This window comes from Syngnathus acus, chromosome 16, assembly GCF_901709675.1.
Source record: "Syngnathus acus chromosome 16, fSynAcu1.2, whole genome shotgun sequence".
Lineage (NCBI taxonomy): Eukaryota > Metazoa > Chordata > Actinopteri > Syngnathiformes > Syngnathidae > Syngnathus > Syngnathus acus.
Window position 1 is genome coordinate 1,413,255 of NC_051101.1, and position 18,609 is coordinate 1,431,863.

General features: G+C 47.3%; 1 protein-coding gene across 2 annotated transcripts in view; it reads right to left on the bottom strand.

Annotated features, from left to right (window-relative positions):
- Positions 1–9,613, bottom strand: part of erfl3 (Ets2 repressor factor like 3) — a 36,314-nt gene extending 26,701 nt beyond the window's left edge. Inside the window, exon 1 of one of the 2 annotated variants that reach the window (XM_037273243.1) lies at positions 9,210–9,613. In XM_037273243.1, the coding sequence (XP_037129138.1) occupies positions 9,210–9,231 (22 nt within the window). In that variant the 5' untranslated portion in view covers positions 9,232–9,613. Of the gene's footprint in view, positions 1–6,447; positions 6,454–9,209 lie in introns of those variants that run through there. The other variant, XM_037273244.1, reaches the window with a different exon arrangement.
- Between the last annotated feature and the right edge of the window lie 8,996 nt (positions 9,614–18,609).

The window sequence follows — 18,609 nt, forward strand, 5'->3', positions numbered from 1 at the left end:
GTGACGTTGGGAGCAATAGCAAAAACGTGAGCTGCCATATCGCGAGCGACGACGACAAGAAAACGCAAAATCCTTTGAACATTTGCCATGAAGCGCGACAAGGTAGAGGAACCCTACAAAATGGTTACAATATGTATTTAAAAAAAAAAAGCACAGGTGGGAGCCGATAAGAGGTTCGGCAGGAAGCGAACGAGAGGAAGGAAGTTGACGGAGATAAAAGCTTGACTGGCAAAAATGGAGGGAGACGAGATAGCGAGAAATGAACTTTCAACCCCTCTGTCGGGGGCTCTTATGTAATAGTCCAGCGTGTACACACACAGAGCAGAGCGGAGCAATTACCCGACCAACATGTGGCACGACCTCGCTTGTGCGTGTTTGATGTGTAATGTGCAGACTTTGGAACAAATGTGACACCAGCGTCACTCCGGCAGTCGACACGTGTCCGATTTTATTGGATGCAGCCTGTCGGTAGTCTGAACACAGCTCATCAAATGATGACGCAAGCGAGAGCCATTTTAATCTCCAAGCGCTTCGGCGGTAACAGCCAACAGGTTGCTGGTGCAACATAACGCGTTGTCCCAAAGCGTTTGCAGGCTTCTTCTCCTCGCATCATCGCTCGGGCAAAAGCGGCACAAGACTTTCTTTCTATTTGTTCGTCAGGAGCTTTTGTTAGTGGAGCATGCTTTGGCTTCCTGTATAAACTTGATTGGCAGTGTTTCTAATATGGTGAAAACCAAAGATCCCACACACCTTCATGCCGGCCGGCGTGACTCACTCAATTGTACGCGAGGGCTCATTCATTTCCTTGTTCTCTGAAAGAACACAACGCGCCGCGCTTAGGACTTGTTTCCACGACGACGTGTACACAAACTGTGTCGTGCCGTTTATCGCTCCCACTGAGTAGTCAAAGCGTGAAAGCTTTTCCTTGGAATTGTGCATTTAGTCAATTACTTGCTCCTTTTTATTAATGAGCGGCGCCCGACACGGATTTTACTAATGGACTGTTTGTCAACACGTCAACGGTCTCTTATGAAAATGCTTGATCATGCTCAATTTGTTGCCTCGTCCTTAGACGCCGTGCCTCTCGCCTTTCACGCAGCCAGCAAAATATTTTTCTCCCTTTTTTTTTTTTGTATTGCTGGTCTATATCAAGAACTTGTTGAAGTTGACGCAAAAATGTTCTTCCTATATCTAAAAATCTAATCTAATCTGAATTTGTATTCCTCTATGCCAGGGGTGGCAAATCCATAGGGAGCATTACAAACCACTGTATTCGCCGCCGATGGCCAGCACGCTCGTTAAACTTTATTTGCTCTGCTTTCCTATAAATACCTTTGCAATGTTCTGATGCATTATTCAGCTTGTCTTAGGCCGGCGCGCACGCAAATATGCTAACGCGTTAACGCACACCTGAAAAGCAAAAGACGTCGAGCAAAAACAAAACCAGCATTTGGAGGAGGATGGCTGCCTTGTAAAAAGATTCAGAGGCATGCGGAGCGGCTACCAGCTGGAGGTCCACAACATCGAGTGGCCTCAGGCTTTACCTTTGAGTTCGAGAGGCTGCCAACGTCCCCTTGACGCTGCCTGGATTTCTTTTTTTTTTTTAACTCTTTAACCCAAATGTCTGTTGTGTATAAACGTCACTGACAAGGAATATGAAGGGCAAAGGCATGCTAGCAGTGCTGGGCATGCTAGCCGTGCTAGGCATGCGGCGATACCGATATATGTGCCAGTACATTACGGACTCAAAATCATTAAAAATAAAAATGCTCCGAACCTAAGCCTAAGCGAAGGTACGATAACATAGAACTTCAGTTGTCCTGCCTCGGTTTTATTTCACACCTCGCATTCTAGGCTATATTTACGTCAAAGTGGACGAACAAAACAAGTACGTAGTTGCATGTTTAATTGGCAGTAATGACAAACTGCTACTGTAAAGTTTTGTATTTGAGGGAAAACCAAGCAACAAACGTGTGGCCAAAAAGTGTTTTTGAACAACATTTTATCCCAAAAAATAAAACATTGATCACAATTGCAAGACGTGCCAGCATTATCAAATAGCGCCGCTCTGTACTGGCCAAACAAGAGTTTTGGAACTCTACTTGTCGGTCTACGGCTGCATCCTTTGTTGCGAGTGACGGGCCAACACTAACAGACATCAACGAGCGTGTAAATCAGCGCTCGTGGACGAGACCAGACATGCAACAAGAGGGGGCGCTCCCCCCTCCAGAGGGAGGGGAGAGCACCGGGAAGAGGAGGAGGTTGATGCAAGAGGAGCCGCCACTGGGGGATTCCCGCGCGGATTGGTGACACGCGGGTGGCTACGGAGGATGGTGGGACGGGAAGGTCAATCGATGCTTAAAAAGGTTTCACTCCCCTCCTGAGATTAGCACGCACAAACGCAGCAGACTGGCTTCCAGAACTGCAGCTCGCGCGCCCCAACGGCTCTGTCGGCTCCGTCAGCCACGGCGAGTCGGAGGGTCGCCGGATTAAGTCTTAGTTGGCACATTCCCAGCAAGACTTGCTTTGACATTCAACAAATTGTCTTAGAGTAGATTTGCTGTAGAATAGCTGAACGGGGCGTGCAAATATAAAAAAAAAATTCCGGCTGACCAATTTACCAGGAAGGCTCTGAACTCCTATTTCCACACAATTATTTGACCGTTGCTAACTGGAATGGTTGTGGCGCGGATGTTGTTCTGACAGCAAACTCGTTGAGAGGAATCGACCGTCGTAAATCAATTAGTAGGCCACATCGAGCGATGCATGAAAAAGAACCGTCTGCTTTCAGTTAGAGCCGCCGATGACGCAGTTGTGGCCGTTCCGCCTCCCCGCAGTGGAAACTCAGATCAGGTTCATCAAGCCAGATCACAGTTTAGCGTTCCAAATCATACCAAGGCAACGTGCAATCCAGCGGACCCTGACACGTGTGGAAATGTGGCTATAAATACAGTTTTAGAACAGGAGCAGTCCGGCCGGCCCAACGGCATTTTTACGCACGGCATCTGCACCTGAACTCGCACAAATGGCCCGGCTTTCATTTGCAAAAGCCGCCCGCTGGCTCGCTCTTAATCTTTTTGTTGTTACCTTTGACATAGCGGCGGCGCCTTTGAGAACATGCGGCACGTTGAGCCCCGAGCTCCAACCGAGGGAGGGGACGGGTCTGAACACGGAGGTTCAGACGGAAAGCTGAGAAAAGTACAAACGTGAGCTCGCATTCCTTGCGCGCGGGGGAGGGTGGGGGTCGGCGGACAAGGAAAAGTGAGGCTGACAGGAGAGAGCAGCATTTTGTTACTCCGACAGCCAAGCACATAAATACGCACAAAGTGTTGCCACTATGCAAGCGTTCTTTTAGTGACTTCCCATCGGCCAAAATTACATCAAGAGATATCTGTCCTACACGCATGCACGCACACACATGCCCCCCCCCCTTCCCCTTTCTTCTTTTTTGGCGGGCCAGCACAGAGGCAGATTCCCAGATAAAAATAGCCAGGGGAACGATTTCGACAGCGCTGTCTTTTGCAGGGGGTGCACTTGAGGGGTGAGAGACGGGTTAGGAGCGCCACTCGCAGCCGTGATGGCCAACAGTGGCTCGGTTGAATCGTCATCTTAAGTAAAGTTTTTTTAGCCGTCCAATTATTGGCCGGAAGTTGACTGCCGTATAAAAAGCCTGTCAACAAAACAAAGCCAAAGAAAATTGTTGCTTTTATTTTTGGCCGCTTTTCAAACTGTCCAATCATAGAGGCCTTTAAATCTCATTTCCCAGCAAGCAGCTTCTCTTTTATCTTCTCAAGGGTGCCGGACTGCTTGGATTGCACGTGATCGTTTGGGCCTCGCCGTCGGGCCTCGCCGTTGGGCCTCGCCGTCGAGCCGTGGCCTTGGCGTGACCAGCATTATTGGGCCTAATCCAAGAAGATTAGGAGTATACATTACAACAGCGGCGGCGCAGCGGCCCTGGCTACTGGGGCAGGATTGGGAGCACCAGGGGGGCTGTGATGTCATTGGGGATGGTGTGACAAACACCATCTTTGTTGATTGTCAAGAAGTCTTCGGGCTAGATGATTGTCTTGTTGCTATACACAATAAAAGCGCTCATCATTGCAGGGCTACGCTGTCCTAGCTGTGTGATAATGCCCAGATCGCTTTCAGTGGCCCCTTGCTCACCTGTGACACACACACACGCACGCACGCACGCACGCACGCACACGCACACACACACACACACACACACACACACGTTGTGCTAGCTTTCACACGCACTGCCTGGCGCATGTCCCAGCTGCCCAGCCAGAAAAGCACGGCCTCCTTTGTGTCCACACCCCATCTACGTTTACAAAAACAAGCCGCCACAAAGTCACCTCCGCGACAACGTAAAAGCCCCCGTTTCACGTTACATGCCAACGCGCAAACGCACACGGGTAGGCGGCTGCGGGTTCATCTTGCTGCGCGTAGCCCAGAAATGTTGCAGACTGAAGAATAACTTTCTGCATGCAACATTTTTTATTTCGCAAACAACAGTCAAATTCGTCGACCTGCTGGTGGAAAGTTGATACTGCGGACAACGGCATCTCCCAATTCTCGTTAGCGTTGTGGAGATGCCACACGGAAGGGACGTCGCCCGTTTTGGAGAACACAGTAGAGCGAGTTGCTCTCGTCTCTGGGAGGCAGCTGGAACACAAACGCACGCCTCCCGTGAACTGCGAGTGGGTCCTGGAACGGCCGGCGGACATCCCGACCGTTGCGTTTCCCCTCATGCGTGATGCAAGACCGGCAACTATTAACCTTCCAAGCGGGAATGTGGTAGGCCCGAGAAGTGCAACCAAAAAAACAAAGCAAACGGGACTGTGGCCGCGTGTGCGCTATTACTGTGTGTGTTGGCCAAAAGTTATATCTGTCAACAGCGGCGTCCCATGCTGTCGGCCGATTAGCGGCCAATATAGAGGTCGCTCTGCGCTTGCAATCAATGGCGGCGCAGGCCCGAGGACACTTTCAGCTGTGATGCGCAAAATGTTTTGCTTTGGAGGCACGAGAAGCATGAGAAGAAAAGACTTCAATAGCAAGATGGGATCTTAATGTGGTTTCTGTCTAGGGTTACGCCACCTTGTTGGTCATTGGGTATGTACCCCTCCTCCCCCCCACAGTGGTCCCGATGGTCAAGGGCAACTAATAGCAGGGAGGTCCATTAGTATCGACTGGCTGAGCACATTGTTCCCTTTGGCCACATTCCTGGCTAAATACAGACATTTTCACAACCCCCAACCCCCCCACGCTGACCCCCACGGGCCCCCATTCTCTCTTTCGGAAGTCATTTGTCGAATTGCTAGAACACACAGGTTTTGTTTCAAACTTGGTTTTGTTCATGTTTTTTTACATGTAAAGTGCGTTTTTGCCCAATGAAAAGTGTTGCTTATCAAAATGGGCATCTTGAACTGGACAATCATGGGGAAAGAAAACACTGTCAGTGACTCGTAGCTGAATTGACCCACTCGCCGCAAAAGGAAAAACTGCCGGCCTTGCTGTTTTGGGGGTGGGGGGGTTGATAAAAGTATTCGGGCCTCACGCGTACTTTTTTTTTTCACTGGTGAGCTATTTTTAGACACCTTCAAACATCATCATGTCATCATTCGTAAATGTTCCGGATAAAATATATCGGCCAAAGCTTCTAAGCATGAAAAGATCAACTGCTTTGCGTTTCCATTTTGCGTCGCTTGACTTTTAGTAGCCTCGCTACTCGTCACATTCTTGCAAGAGTACGTTTCCCATTGACCATCGTTTGGAGTGTCAATCGAGTTCATCTGGCTTTGCGTTGAATTGCTAAACGTCTCGTAAAGGCAACAGAGATTTTTTTTTATCTTTTCTTCTGTGAGCGGTGAAGATGATAGTATCTTTGTTTTGTAAAGCGGCCTTGTACTTGGGCGAGCGTAACTGACTCGCAAGACCAAACTTTGATGAAAAACCGTTATTGAAAGTAGCGCTTGCAGGCGTTTGTCTTCCAATTCCATAAAACACATGCTTTTGTGTACAATAGAAGGAGATAAAAACACAAGATGACACCCCGAGGCGGTTTTGCGTGTTGCCGGCTGCTGATCAAACACAAGATAAGTGGTTTTTTTCCCAAGACTCCGTCTATTTTAGCCGCGTTGGCCGAGTCGGATCGCGGCAGGGCTTCCCGTCCCGCAAATCGGGCAATAAAACTATATCTGGATAATGGCTGGCCGAGTTTCTTTGGTTTTGTTTTTTGTCGTGGTCAGCAATACGTACACATGATCAACAAGCCTTGCCTTAACGCTCCACCTGAGGTGCCGTTAATCGTTGAACGACGGGAATCAGTCAGGGATGCGCCCTCTTGGCCACGCACTCCGCTCGCCATGCAGGCGAGGACAATGAAAGGTCCCCGGCCCCCGCGAGTCCTCTCACACTCGCCTCGGGGGCCGCCCCAGCTCCCACCATTGTCCCGGGCACACAATGGTTACTCCGGAGCCGGGGGTCCGGCGACCATGCCATCCGAAAGACCAACACTGGTCCCGTGAGTGGGAGAGATGAGGGAGGAGGAGGAAAACGGGGAGGAGGCCCGACAAATACAGTAGGCGGCTTTTAAACGCATGTAGGTGGGGAACCGCTTTGCTACCAGGAGCCACGTCCATTTTGTCGGCCAGGGCCAAGCAACACGTTTATTACTTGGATGCTTTATGGATTATTTACTTCCACTGCCTTGAGGAGTTCATGATGTGCAGTTTGCAAACCCGTCGTTTCATATGTTAGGTGTTCACGCATGAAGTCGGATTTGCAACGCTTCACGCAAGAAGCGCCGTCATCATTTTCGACGAGAGAAGGCCGAGGTCATGGGTTAAAACTTGCCTTCTTATTCAAACGCGGGTGACGGCGAAGATCAGCGGGAGCAGATTGGATGAAATCGTTCAATAAAGGCCGCAACAAAAGGCTTTGTTGTTAGCCAATGCCTCCAAGACGCACCCACGCGAGATTCATCAATTAAGCCAGTGGTTCCCAACCTTTTTTGCGCCACGGACCGGTTACGCGTCAGAAATATTTTTACGGACCGGCCTTTATAGAAATAAATAATACATTTATAGAAATAAATAATACATTTATAATAAATATATAAATACGATGAAATAAAATGATACGACTGGCATAAAAACAGATATAAACCACATAAAAATAAAACTCACCATTACGTTGAATTATTGGGAGCACCGGGATTGTTTCTCAGAAACGAGCCGGTCCCATTTCGGCGTAATCGGAAACAATGACACCCGAAGTGGTTAAGGTTTGTCTTTTAATGCAGGATGCTTGGTCTCCATGTGCCGAAGCAGTTTTGAAGGCTTCATTGCCTCGTTAGCTAGCCTGTCGCCACATATTATGCAGAGTGGGCTTGGCGCGTCAGCGTCACCTGTGGCGATAAATCCATATTTTAAGTAGGACTCCAGAAATGTTCTTTTAAATGCAGCGTTCCTTTTCTTAGAAGTGGTAGCCTCTTCTTCTTCAGTCTCCTCATTGGGCTTTTTTCCCTTTCCGAAGAATCTTTCCAAACTTCTCTGTTTCTTGCTCATTTTTGCTTGCCTCGCGGGCTCGACTGGGGTGACATGTCACGTGACCGAGACGAGCGTCTTGTGTCAAGAGACACAGCGACGGATGTAATTGGGAGAGAATTGCCAATTTTTTTATATTTTTCAAAATAAATTCGGACTCGTTTTTGCTAGCTTTGCGGGCTCGCCTGGGAAAACATGTCACGTGACCGGGACGTGCGTCTTGACCAGAATGAATTGATCGTCGATAAAAAAAAAATATATATTTTTTTTTTGTTTGTTTTTCCCGTGCGGCTTGGCGGCTCAAGTGATCTGCGGACCGGTACCGGGGTTGGGGACCCCTGAATTAATCGACCTAAAGATATGAAACATTGACATGAGATGACACGAGATATCACAGTGCAAACAATTTTCAAAAAGGAATAACGCTTTCCGGGGTTGCAATGCATCTTTACTCTGATCTGCAAATAGGCTTTTTGTATCAGAGTTTTTTAATTGAATCTTGAATTAAGTTTTTAACTTTTTTTTAAACTTTGAATTTAAGTTATACACCAAGTATCGATACCACTAGTACTTATGACACATGAAATCTCAACAAACACAGGCCGATCATTCTGCAAAAACACCTGCCTGATGTTTTCCTGATGCACATGATGATTCCCTGATCTAGAAAGACTTTTTTTTCTTTGATTTAAGTGTATGGTACAACACACACATACACACACGTCCGCTGTACACATCAGACCTCTAAACACAATCAATATTTAATAGCTTCCCAGAAGGCCACACTAAAGGAGTTCCTTGTAATAAAAGGTCTACAAGTTCACCATGAGGATGCCCTGATAGCCTCGTCTTGCTCCAGTGTGTGTGCGTGCGTGTGTGTGTGCGTGCGTGTGTAGGAATGTGGAGGGTTGGGGGGGCAAATCATGGGTGCAGGGGGAGTCATAAGGGGACATGGTGGCGGGGGGAAGGGAGCAGAAAGTGGTCCCACTACTCCAGAGAAAAATGTGTTAAGTATGCACGCGCTGCCGCCCCGAAAATGTTTGTCGTAGGTGCTCTGCCTCAACCTGAAAAGACTGTCAATTTAGCGGGATGGGGCCAAGTTGATGAGCGTAATAAACTCGTAATAACGAGTGGCACAAATGCTCACGCTTGCTCGTGGACTTTGTGAAGGGGGTAGGTCGCATTTGTTTGGGCATTTCAGGAATTAGAGCCACACGTGCACTCCAACAAACAGCTAACATACTGGAAAGCTCCGCTGACTATTGGCAAGCCCTATTGCGCTCACTTGGTCAATATTAGCCTCGATACGTGAAGCAATTCAAGCACCAGCAGGAGACAACACGATCCACTTCCGCGTCTTGTCAAAACGGTACAGCAGTAAATACTGTAGTAAAAGTGTAGTAACGTTCTAGACAAGAAGCAAGCTGTCACGTGCTGGGAAATTATTTGTTTGTCATGCCGCATGTTTAATGATCAAAACAGACAAAAGAAGTTGCAAAGTGTAGACAAGAAAGAGGAAAATGGCAAATTGTTATAAGTTTTATCTGCTGGATTTTGTGTATTTTTGTAACATTTTAGAATTGTATAGGGTCACAATATAACATGGAGAGGAAGTCGACTTACATAAACAAACGGTAAGAGTGGAAAAAGTGCACTTGCCATTGTCTCCGGGGGTCTTCATTTTGTCCGTAAAAGTTGACCAAACTCCGCCGACTGGAGTGCGCTTTTCTCGGCCACTTCCTCACCCCGCTATGTGGGGGAGAACTTGGCCTCTCCCTCCGAGCCCGACCGAGGGGGCTCGCTGTCCGGTGAGCTAAGCGCCTAAAGTCCGGTAGTGCTCGTCGCTGCTTCTTAAAGTTCGTCTCAGACTCGACAAGCTAACAAAAGGGGTCAGGGCGAGCTGAGAAGCGCTTTCACTCTTCCAGGAACCTGTTTGGCGAACTCTCCAGCGAGTGCTTACTCCGCCTCGGCCGCATCTTCGTCGCCGTTCGACATGTCTCCTCCGAGCTTTGACGTGACTTCTCCGTGCTAGGACGTCGCTCTAGTCGGACTTCCCCCCCACCCACCCCCACGTCTGTTGCCCGCCCGCTTCTCCGGCGCTCACGCCACTCGCGGTACTCTACTTGTTCTTCCTACTCGTCCGTCCCGCCCCCTCTTGTCTTTTTCTTCTACCCTCTCGCCTCGTTCTGTCCTCTGGGTGTCGTGTTTCGCCTTCTGCGCGAAGCCCGCCTACACTGACTGGGAGCCGGGGAGGGAGGGGATGCCGAGGGCGGAGGGCTACGTAACCTGACTGAGGGCTACGTAACATGGCTAATCTCTCTCTCTCTCTCGTTTTCTCTCCCTAGGTGGCGCAATGGGCGTCAAGCACGCGGATGCCGTTGCCATGGACACGAGGCCAAGCGCACCAACGTAAAAACGTCACATGCGATGTTGGACCTCGCCTTGACGTCATCGTGCCTCCGGTTTGTGACAGCGCGAGTGGACTGTAACGTACCAGGATGTTTGCGTTGAATTATTAGTTGAGAATATAACTAAATTAAAATAATCAAATTACTTACTTACTTAATACATTATTTGTTTACACATGTTTAAAGGTAAAAATTTCAATTAATCAATTCAGAAGCTACTTTTTAAATGAGTAATATATGTTTGTATCTTAAACAATGACTGGTGTGATTATGCTTTTAAAATAATGATTTTGCAAAAATAATTAAGAAAATATAACTTAAATATACTGTCAGCATTTATTTCAATAAATAGTAGAAATTGCATCGGCAACTGCGGCTTACCTTGCCCACCTGTGAGGGCATCACGTTACCTTAATTGCTCTTTTTTTCATGTCACGTGTTCCCCCTAAGGGTACGTGTACCACCAAAGGGTACATGATATCCATCCATCCATTTTCTGAACTGCTTAGTCCCCACGGGGGTCGCGGGTGTGCTGGAGCCTATCCCAGCCGTCACCGGGCAGTAGGCGGGGGACACCCTGAACCGGTTGCCAGCCAATCGCAGGGCACACAGAGACAAACAACCATTTGCACTCACACTCAAACCTAGGGACAATTTGGAGTCTTCAATCGGCCTACCAAGCATGTTTTTGGGAGAACATGCAAACTCCACACAGGGAGGGCCGGAGGTGGAATCGAACCCGCACCCTCCTAACTGTGAGGCGGACGTGCTACCCAGTGCGCCACCGAGCCGCGGGTACATGATATATAATATGTAAATCCCCTAGGCCTTGAAGGACGCACTTTGAGAGTCACGTCAAGCAAATGTTTCATGGAGCACTTGGGTCCATCCTGCCACTGCAAAAAAAAAAGGAAATTCATCTTCCGTATTTATGATGACGTATTAAACGCTGAAGGGTGGGCGTCCTGCGCAAGAGGTGAAGTGCGTGCGGGCCTCATGGAGTGCAGCACTTGCCCTGTGGCCCCTGTTGACAGCATGAGATGCTGCTAGTAAAATCAACTAGCGCCCCTGCAGTGTGATTTACAAATAGGATTTCTTCTTCCCCGCTCACTTGTCTAGTCTCTGACTGGCGCCGGAAACGAGCTCTGGGCCACATGGTTGTTGTATTGCATTTTTATATTGTATTGATAGTTTCAGATACGTCTGAAGCGTTGGAGTCATCCAGAGAGACTCTCACTGAAGGCCCGAGCACCAAACGTACCGTATTTCCCGGACTATAAGGCGCACCGGACTATAAGGCGCACCTTTAATGAATGGCCCATTTTAAAACTTCGTCCTTATATAAGGCGCACCGGACTATAAGGCGCACCATTAATGCATCATGTCAGATTTTTAAACCAAATCAAATCATTCTCCATTTTATCTTTTTTATTTCAACTTCAGACGCAACAAATTACTTTAGAATCACAAAATAATGATCCATAGTCTTTTTGATTCATGATTCATAATCTTCAGCGGGCCACTTATGATTGATTTCATGACACAATGCTTCGGGCCAGTTTAAATTTAGGAATTTGGTCCATATATAAGGCGCACCGGACTATAAGGCGGACTGTCGGCTTTTGAGAAAATGTTAGGTTTTTAGGTGCGCCTTATAGTCCGGAAAATACGGTACCACTGGTTGGCGACATGTGTCCCAATACTTTTGTCCATATTGTGTATTCACATGTTCTCAAGAGTTTATCCCCGGGAGAGGAAATTAAACAAAAAAAAAGAACACGAGGATATGCTGCAAAATTGAGGAGGAAGTAAGTCACGGTGATGGAACTATTAAGTGCGCGCGTGTGCATTTGTGTGCGTGCGTGCGGAAGTCGATGACATTTTCAGGTAACATTACAAGCACAGAACATTCTGAACGCTGATAAACAAGCTGCCTCCCCACTCTTCCACCTCCTCCCCCGCATCCTCCTTTAGCTGCTCACATTTGCTCTCAACCCGCTTGCATAGATGTGTGTTACCCTGTTAGGATTGATGTTGAGTGACGATGGGTGATTTTTTTTTTCTTCTAGTCAACGAAAGTCACGTTGAAGCTAATGGTATAGTAGCGCCGGCTACCGTATATACCGTATTTTACGGACTATAAGTCGCTCCGGAGTACAAGTTGCACCAGCCATAAAATGCATGATAAAGAAGAAAAAAAGCATATGAGTCGCACCGAAGTACAAGTCGCATTTTTGGGGGAACTTTATTTGACAAAATACAACACCAAGAACAGACCTGAATAGGCAACAACAGGCTAAATGATACGGTATGCTAACGTTACATAAACACAAACAAGGAACTGAGAACGTGCCTGACGTAACATGTTAACAGTTATTCAAATAACTATAACATAAATAACAAGTTTATCGAACCATCCGTGTCACTCCAAATCATTAAATCCATCGAAATCTTCGTCCTCTGTGTCACTTATAAACAACGCCGCTGCTGATTCCAGAAGTACATGCGGCGCTGATGTCAGACTCATCGTCAGATGCAGTTCCAGGCCTATATAACTACTCATAAACACTCACTCATAAACAACTCCAGAAGTCAGTGGATGGAATCAGACTCATCGTCACTTGCTGTTCCAATTATTCCATAGGCCTAGGGTGCCCTCATGCGGTTTAGTGTGAAGTAAGTAATGTGTCAATGATCAAGTAATGTTAATCATTTCACATATGTCACTCCTGAGTATAGGTCGAAACCCCGGCCAAACTATGAAAAAAACTGTGACTTATAGTCAGGAAAATACGGTATATGTCCCACTCCACCCCACCGGGCACCGCTTCTTAAAAGTACACAGACTTTACAATGCATGTATATTCTATACATTTAATACTCGCAGGTTGTTTAACTTAAAATACGTGCTTAAAAAGTGTGATCATACTGTACTGGAGGTTCAGCTCTTCTCCCGGCTTCACAATACGTCACTAATATTAGTCGTTACACACCTGTGTTGAACACGTGTAAATAAGATAGTCTCGCCTCCAATGAATGGGGCTTTACCGTATGATGTTTATTGAGTCATTTCCTTGGGATCCGTTTTTTTTAAAAGCCCGTTTGTGCAACAGCGGTGTAGAATCCCAAGATACTCAGGGTTGATCGGCACCCGCCTCAAGTGTGATTATCTGACAAAGTATTTTCGGCTCCTTTTCATTGGCTGCGTCTTTCTGCAGCCAGCGTCTGCCTGTCATGCCGATTAGGAACGGGTGGCGGCTGCATGAAAAGAGCGAGACGGGATGACACAGGCGGGACAAGGGCGCGCCTTGTGATACAATCTGCCTGCCAAGCGCGTCACCCACTTCACTCAGCGCTCCGACTCAGAGCGATTTAATGGTCCGACTCATGTGACACCCCCGCACCGCCAGCCCAAAAAATAATAATAAGCCAAAAAGAAGTTCAAATCCAATGTGCAAATGGAACAGAATTAACATCGGTGTCACCAAAAATGACACATTCCTCATTACATTTGTGTCATATCTTAGATATGTTTTGAACAAGATTATAAGTATACGTTTAAATTTAAAAAAAAAAGATCCCATTTGTATGATTCAAATCAGATGCACATTTCACATATTTGCATAAAATACCAGCTGTCAGTTTATGGGAATTTTGTATTTTTGGCTCACTTCCACCTTTGCCTTTTACACAAAACTTCACAACCCTGTCCCGGCATCCGATGACACACGCAAACGTGGGTCCGGCTCAGAGCTCGCCTCCCTCCCCGAAGGAAGGACGTCCTATTGCCTACAAGAGAACAACACAGAAGGTCAGAACCATCCTTACAACACAGATGGCTCAGAGTAGGTGCAATTAGCGTGGCCGTCGGGTGCGGTGGACTCCACGATGCAGCCGCACCACAGGCAACACACACACACACCATCACAATGTGTTTGTGTTAGCAGAGCCGAGGCAGGAAACAGCACAAGTGTAACATGCACTGATGCTGACGACTCAGGCCTTGAGATACTTTCCCTTTTGAAACTGGCCTCTCCAAACAAAATGAACTGAGAAAAAAAATAGTCCCCTAGAAACTTTATAAAAACACCCAGAATTCCCTCAATATGCAAATGTATTATACAAGTAAAGACGTTTTGTACTGAAAAGAAAGTGATGAGGGACAGAGAGTTTGGGTAGCAGCTGAGGGGATAACAAGTGTGGCGAGTTGGCGGTTAATGACCCCCCCCCCCCCTTCAGCCTTGGTGAAACCACGACTGGAGTGGGGGGGGGCACAAGAAGGAGCAGGAGAGAGTCAATGGTGGCTTTGTCATCGGAGAGCTTGTTTATTTTCAAGCTCGCTCACGTCCAATCGCCTGAAGACAGAGAAGACCTCATGTCATCTTCACCCTCCCTTTCTCTCTTTCACACTCCCCAGATTCAATAGATGAAGACATTCAACAAGAATGGCACAAACCTACAAGCAAGAACAAATATAAGTATGACATCTAATAGCAAGAAGCAGTGAAAATGATTTATTCATACAAATAATGTAATTTGTGCATCAATCTATATCAGTGACCTATAGTGACAAGCAGAACAATGATAGGCTGTTCCGCTAGATGGTAGAAGGTCCAATTAACTCGTGTATCCAACCTCCATTGCGGGGTTTACGTTCAAACAAGTCAAAGCCACGATACAAAAATACCCAATTGCCATGTTTTTATATTATTACAACACTAAGCACACTTTTAAAGTAATACGAGCACATTTAAACTAACAAACTTAACTTCTACATCAATAACGATGGCCAAAGTTGTCCATTATAAAATCAACCTTTCTTCAGGTGTAAAAAGCAGGATTAAAGCGGATTTGTCATTCAAAATGCAAACAGTAGGCCCAGCTAAAGTCTTAATTCAGATCAAACAAACGAGTATACCCTCTAGTGGTCAATAGTGAAAATGCACCCAAAATAAATGGGCTGAAGAACAAAACAGAGTCAGAAACTGTACCAAAAAAATTGCCAACTAGCATAACGGCGACCCCAAAAATGTTTCACAAAAATGTGTACCCTTGTCAAAAAGAGTTTGAGCTATTTCCCTAATTCTCTCCCAAAAAAAGAATCTACTTGGCAGAGGTAATTAGCATTGCTGTTCTTCTTCCATCTTGTTTATATTTCAGTATCCAAGCATCTAGTTGAGCCCGAAAGGCCTCCACACACACAGTCATCCTCTGTCCGCGCTCTCCCTGCTGCCCCCGCTCCTCCCCGAGGCCGCCTCCTGCTCTTCCCCAGCTGGTATTCACACATGAGTAATGGGATTATCACAGAGACTGCCATTGTGGCCGTGGTGGATGTGGAGGGCCTAGTGGCAGAGGGGCTGACACTGGAGGACGAGCGAGGTTGGCGGCAGGAGGAGGTCCACCTGGTAGAGGGCAGTGAGGCGTCGGTCGGGAAAGTGTTGTAAACGTTGCGGCTGCTTACACAGCCAGTGCAAATTAGCGGCAGTTGATTTTTGTCCGCTTCAAAAGCCGTTGTGTCTGACAGATGAACCGCACTCCCTCTCTCTCTGTCGGATCACCATGGCGATGAGAGAGTTGTTCAAGAACTCTAAGGCACAAAAAAATGTTCCAACTCTTAAATCCCTAAAACTCACTACAACTGCCAAAGCCCAGAACCTACATCCCGTCATTTAGAACCCTAAGAACTTAACCCTAACGCATCTTAATAACCTAGTTTTGCTGTCATTTTAAATTTCTGAACCACAGTCTGACACCTTACCTCGAGAACAGAACTCTAACCACTCCTTCCCTAATTTGGATGCTGACCTGCAGCTCACTATCGATGACCAAGCGCTGACTAACGCTAACTCCAGGACCCCGTAATACTACCAGCCGAACCCTAACCTTTACCCTCCCTCCCGAACATGAGGATGGAGGCACATGGCGGGGGTGGTTGACATTGAAGGACAAGTTCCACCTAGTAGAGCGCCGAGGTCGGCGCGGGGAGCACGCTAAACTTTACAGCTTCTGAGACAACAAGTGCAAATTAACTGTGCTTGCTTTTGTCGGATTCGAGGCCACTTAAAGAAAACCCATCGTGACTTACTATTTCCAGACAGACAGACAAACCGCACTCTCTCTCTTTCCAATCACCATGGCAATGAGGGAGCTATTCAAGAAGGCACAGAGGCTAAAAAAGCCGCTCGCAACGGCGGCTAAAGTAAGTGGCGGGTAACGTGAGAGCGGGTGGACACGTTATATTAAACGTCTTGGCCCGCAGACAAGGGGGGGGCAGGGAGGGGATCAGTTCTTAAACCCCCCTGAGCGACGTGACATTGATGGATGGGACCATGGCGGAGAGACTCGCCCGGCTCGGCTCATGGGGGGAAATGTGTCGGGGAAGGTGAACCAGGAAGTGTCGGCATGGAAAAGGGGGAGAACGGAATGCTGGCCGGGTGACAGTTGCTATATTGAGCTCAGCATGAGTGTTGACACTATCTGCTGCATCGCACCCAGGAACAAAGTCTTCCTCGCCTGCTGGCACAGAGCGCGGCTTCCTCTTTCAATCGTTCCGATACATCCCGCCGCTTGTACCATTGCTTGTACCATTGCTTGTACCATTGCTCTTTTTTATAATCTCTTTTCTTATATTCATGTGCTTCAAATTTGCCATCGTTTTTAACACGCTCATCTCTGTGGTGTATCAGACTTAGAAGACAATTCTATTTTCATTTTCAGGTCATTTTGATGCAAATCATTTGGGGTAAAATGTTAGAATATATTATAATCTTGCGGACTTTCACCTATCGAGGATGGAATGGTAACATATCCTCCACAATAATCGACCACTACGTAATGCTAATTCCTTGGTAACAAGCAGAACTGTTCCATAAATTGCGGAAGGTGATATGAGTAAATGCAAAACAACTGAGCTTCATGTCATACTGCTTGTCTTTTCTTGCAGCATGCTAAGTGCAGTGTTTTCTTGTCCATACGTGTCAGTGTGTCACAGCCAATCCTCGCTTAGACTCCCATATAGTATATACATACATAGCCTGTGTATGCGGTCAACCTCGTCCTATCAAATAACAGGCACCCGTCAATATATGAGCGAGTTACATCCGAGCTCTCTCGAAGCTGCGACAGCGTGTGTGAGAATGCCAACAGACGCCAAGTGTGTGACACATGTCCCTGCTGCCGCATGACACCGGCGACCAACATGAAGTCACATGCATGACGAGGACGCAGCAGATGTGCACTCGTTGAACCGCAAGCGTGCAGCCGTGCTTGCGCCGACCGAGCGGTCCGATGCTAACGCTAACCAACCCAACACAATTTGGTGTTGTTGAACTTGTTGCTACAATTCCCTAGCTACCAGAAAAGCCGCTTATATAGAACCTTAGCTCCCTAACCTGGTCACCTGAAACCGGACAACATAACCCAAACACCCAAATACATTAAGGCTATCTCCTAACCCAGTAATACACATAACCTTGAACCTAACGCAACCAACCAACCAACCAACCAACCAACCAACCAACCAACCAACCAACCAACCAACCAACCATAACCTTGAGCCAACATCCCAAACCCACTAAGGCCCAAGCATAACAGCTCGAACCATTCTATTGAATTCCTGAGCACTCCTTTCCTGACCTCTCGAAACTACCCGTCCTTAACTTACTTGCTAACTCTAACTGCCAATCCTAACGCCGAAGCCTCTAATCGAAAGCACAGATACTGAGCCCCAACTCTGCGGTAAACTCCCAACTTTAAGTTCCACAAACCTAAGCCAAGCCTAACCCCTCTTCCAAATCATTTTTCATGTATAAACAAGACTTTTCTGGTCACTTGAATGTCGTAATAATCCAAATGTTGTTCTTTGCCGGCAACCTCTTTCCCCACCATCATCATCGCAGTTCAAGACAGCCGGCCTGTAGGTGTCTCAGCTATGCGTCACGCTTCACATGCCAGCGTAGCGGAGGCCGGGGCGGGCTGGCGGACACAGAGCATGTGTTACACCGCCGCGTCTGATGTGCGCTGCCTTCGCACACAGGCACGGGCGCCGTGGGTGGCATAGTTATGTGTCATAATCACCATCAGCCGTGGCTTTGTTCCAGCATGTAAACCGTCACCTCGGCGCGGTGGAGGAACTCGACCACAGTGTGGCTGCCACCCTTAGCCGTCGTAATATCCAACAGAACTTTAGTCTTTAAAATGGTGGAACCTTTATGGGGTCAGATGAATTCATTTCTTATATAAATGAAAGTCTCAAATCGGGACAGGCGCAATTGAACACGGATGTGCGGTACTGGAGGGAGCCAAGGAAAGGTGCAAATTGATGAGAATCAGGCCTCAGTGTGTCACTGGTAGCAGACGTCAGTGTGCCAGCTGTCGCTTTAACTAGGATGGCTGTGTGCGTATTAGATTGGTGCCAATGAGAGACGCTGATGAAGTGCCACTAGACAGATCTGATTTCCCTCCCCCGGAACATGAGTGAATGTGTTTCAAAGTTGTGTTTGTGTGTTTGCCGCTGACTCACCCTTTGACCTGTCGTTGCCTTCCTCACAAAGTGGTACATAGAAGACATGTTTGTGGATTTGAATCAAGCTGCAACCCTGGTGTCGGACCACAGGAGATGTTCAAATACTGCGGTGTCTCGAGATACAAAA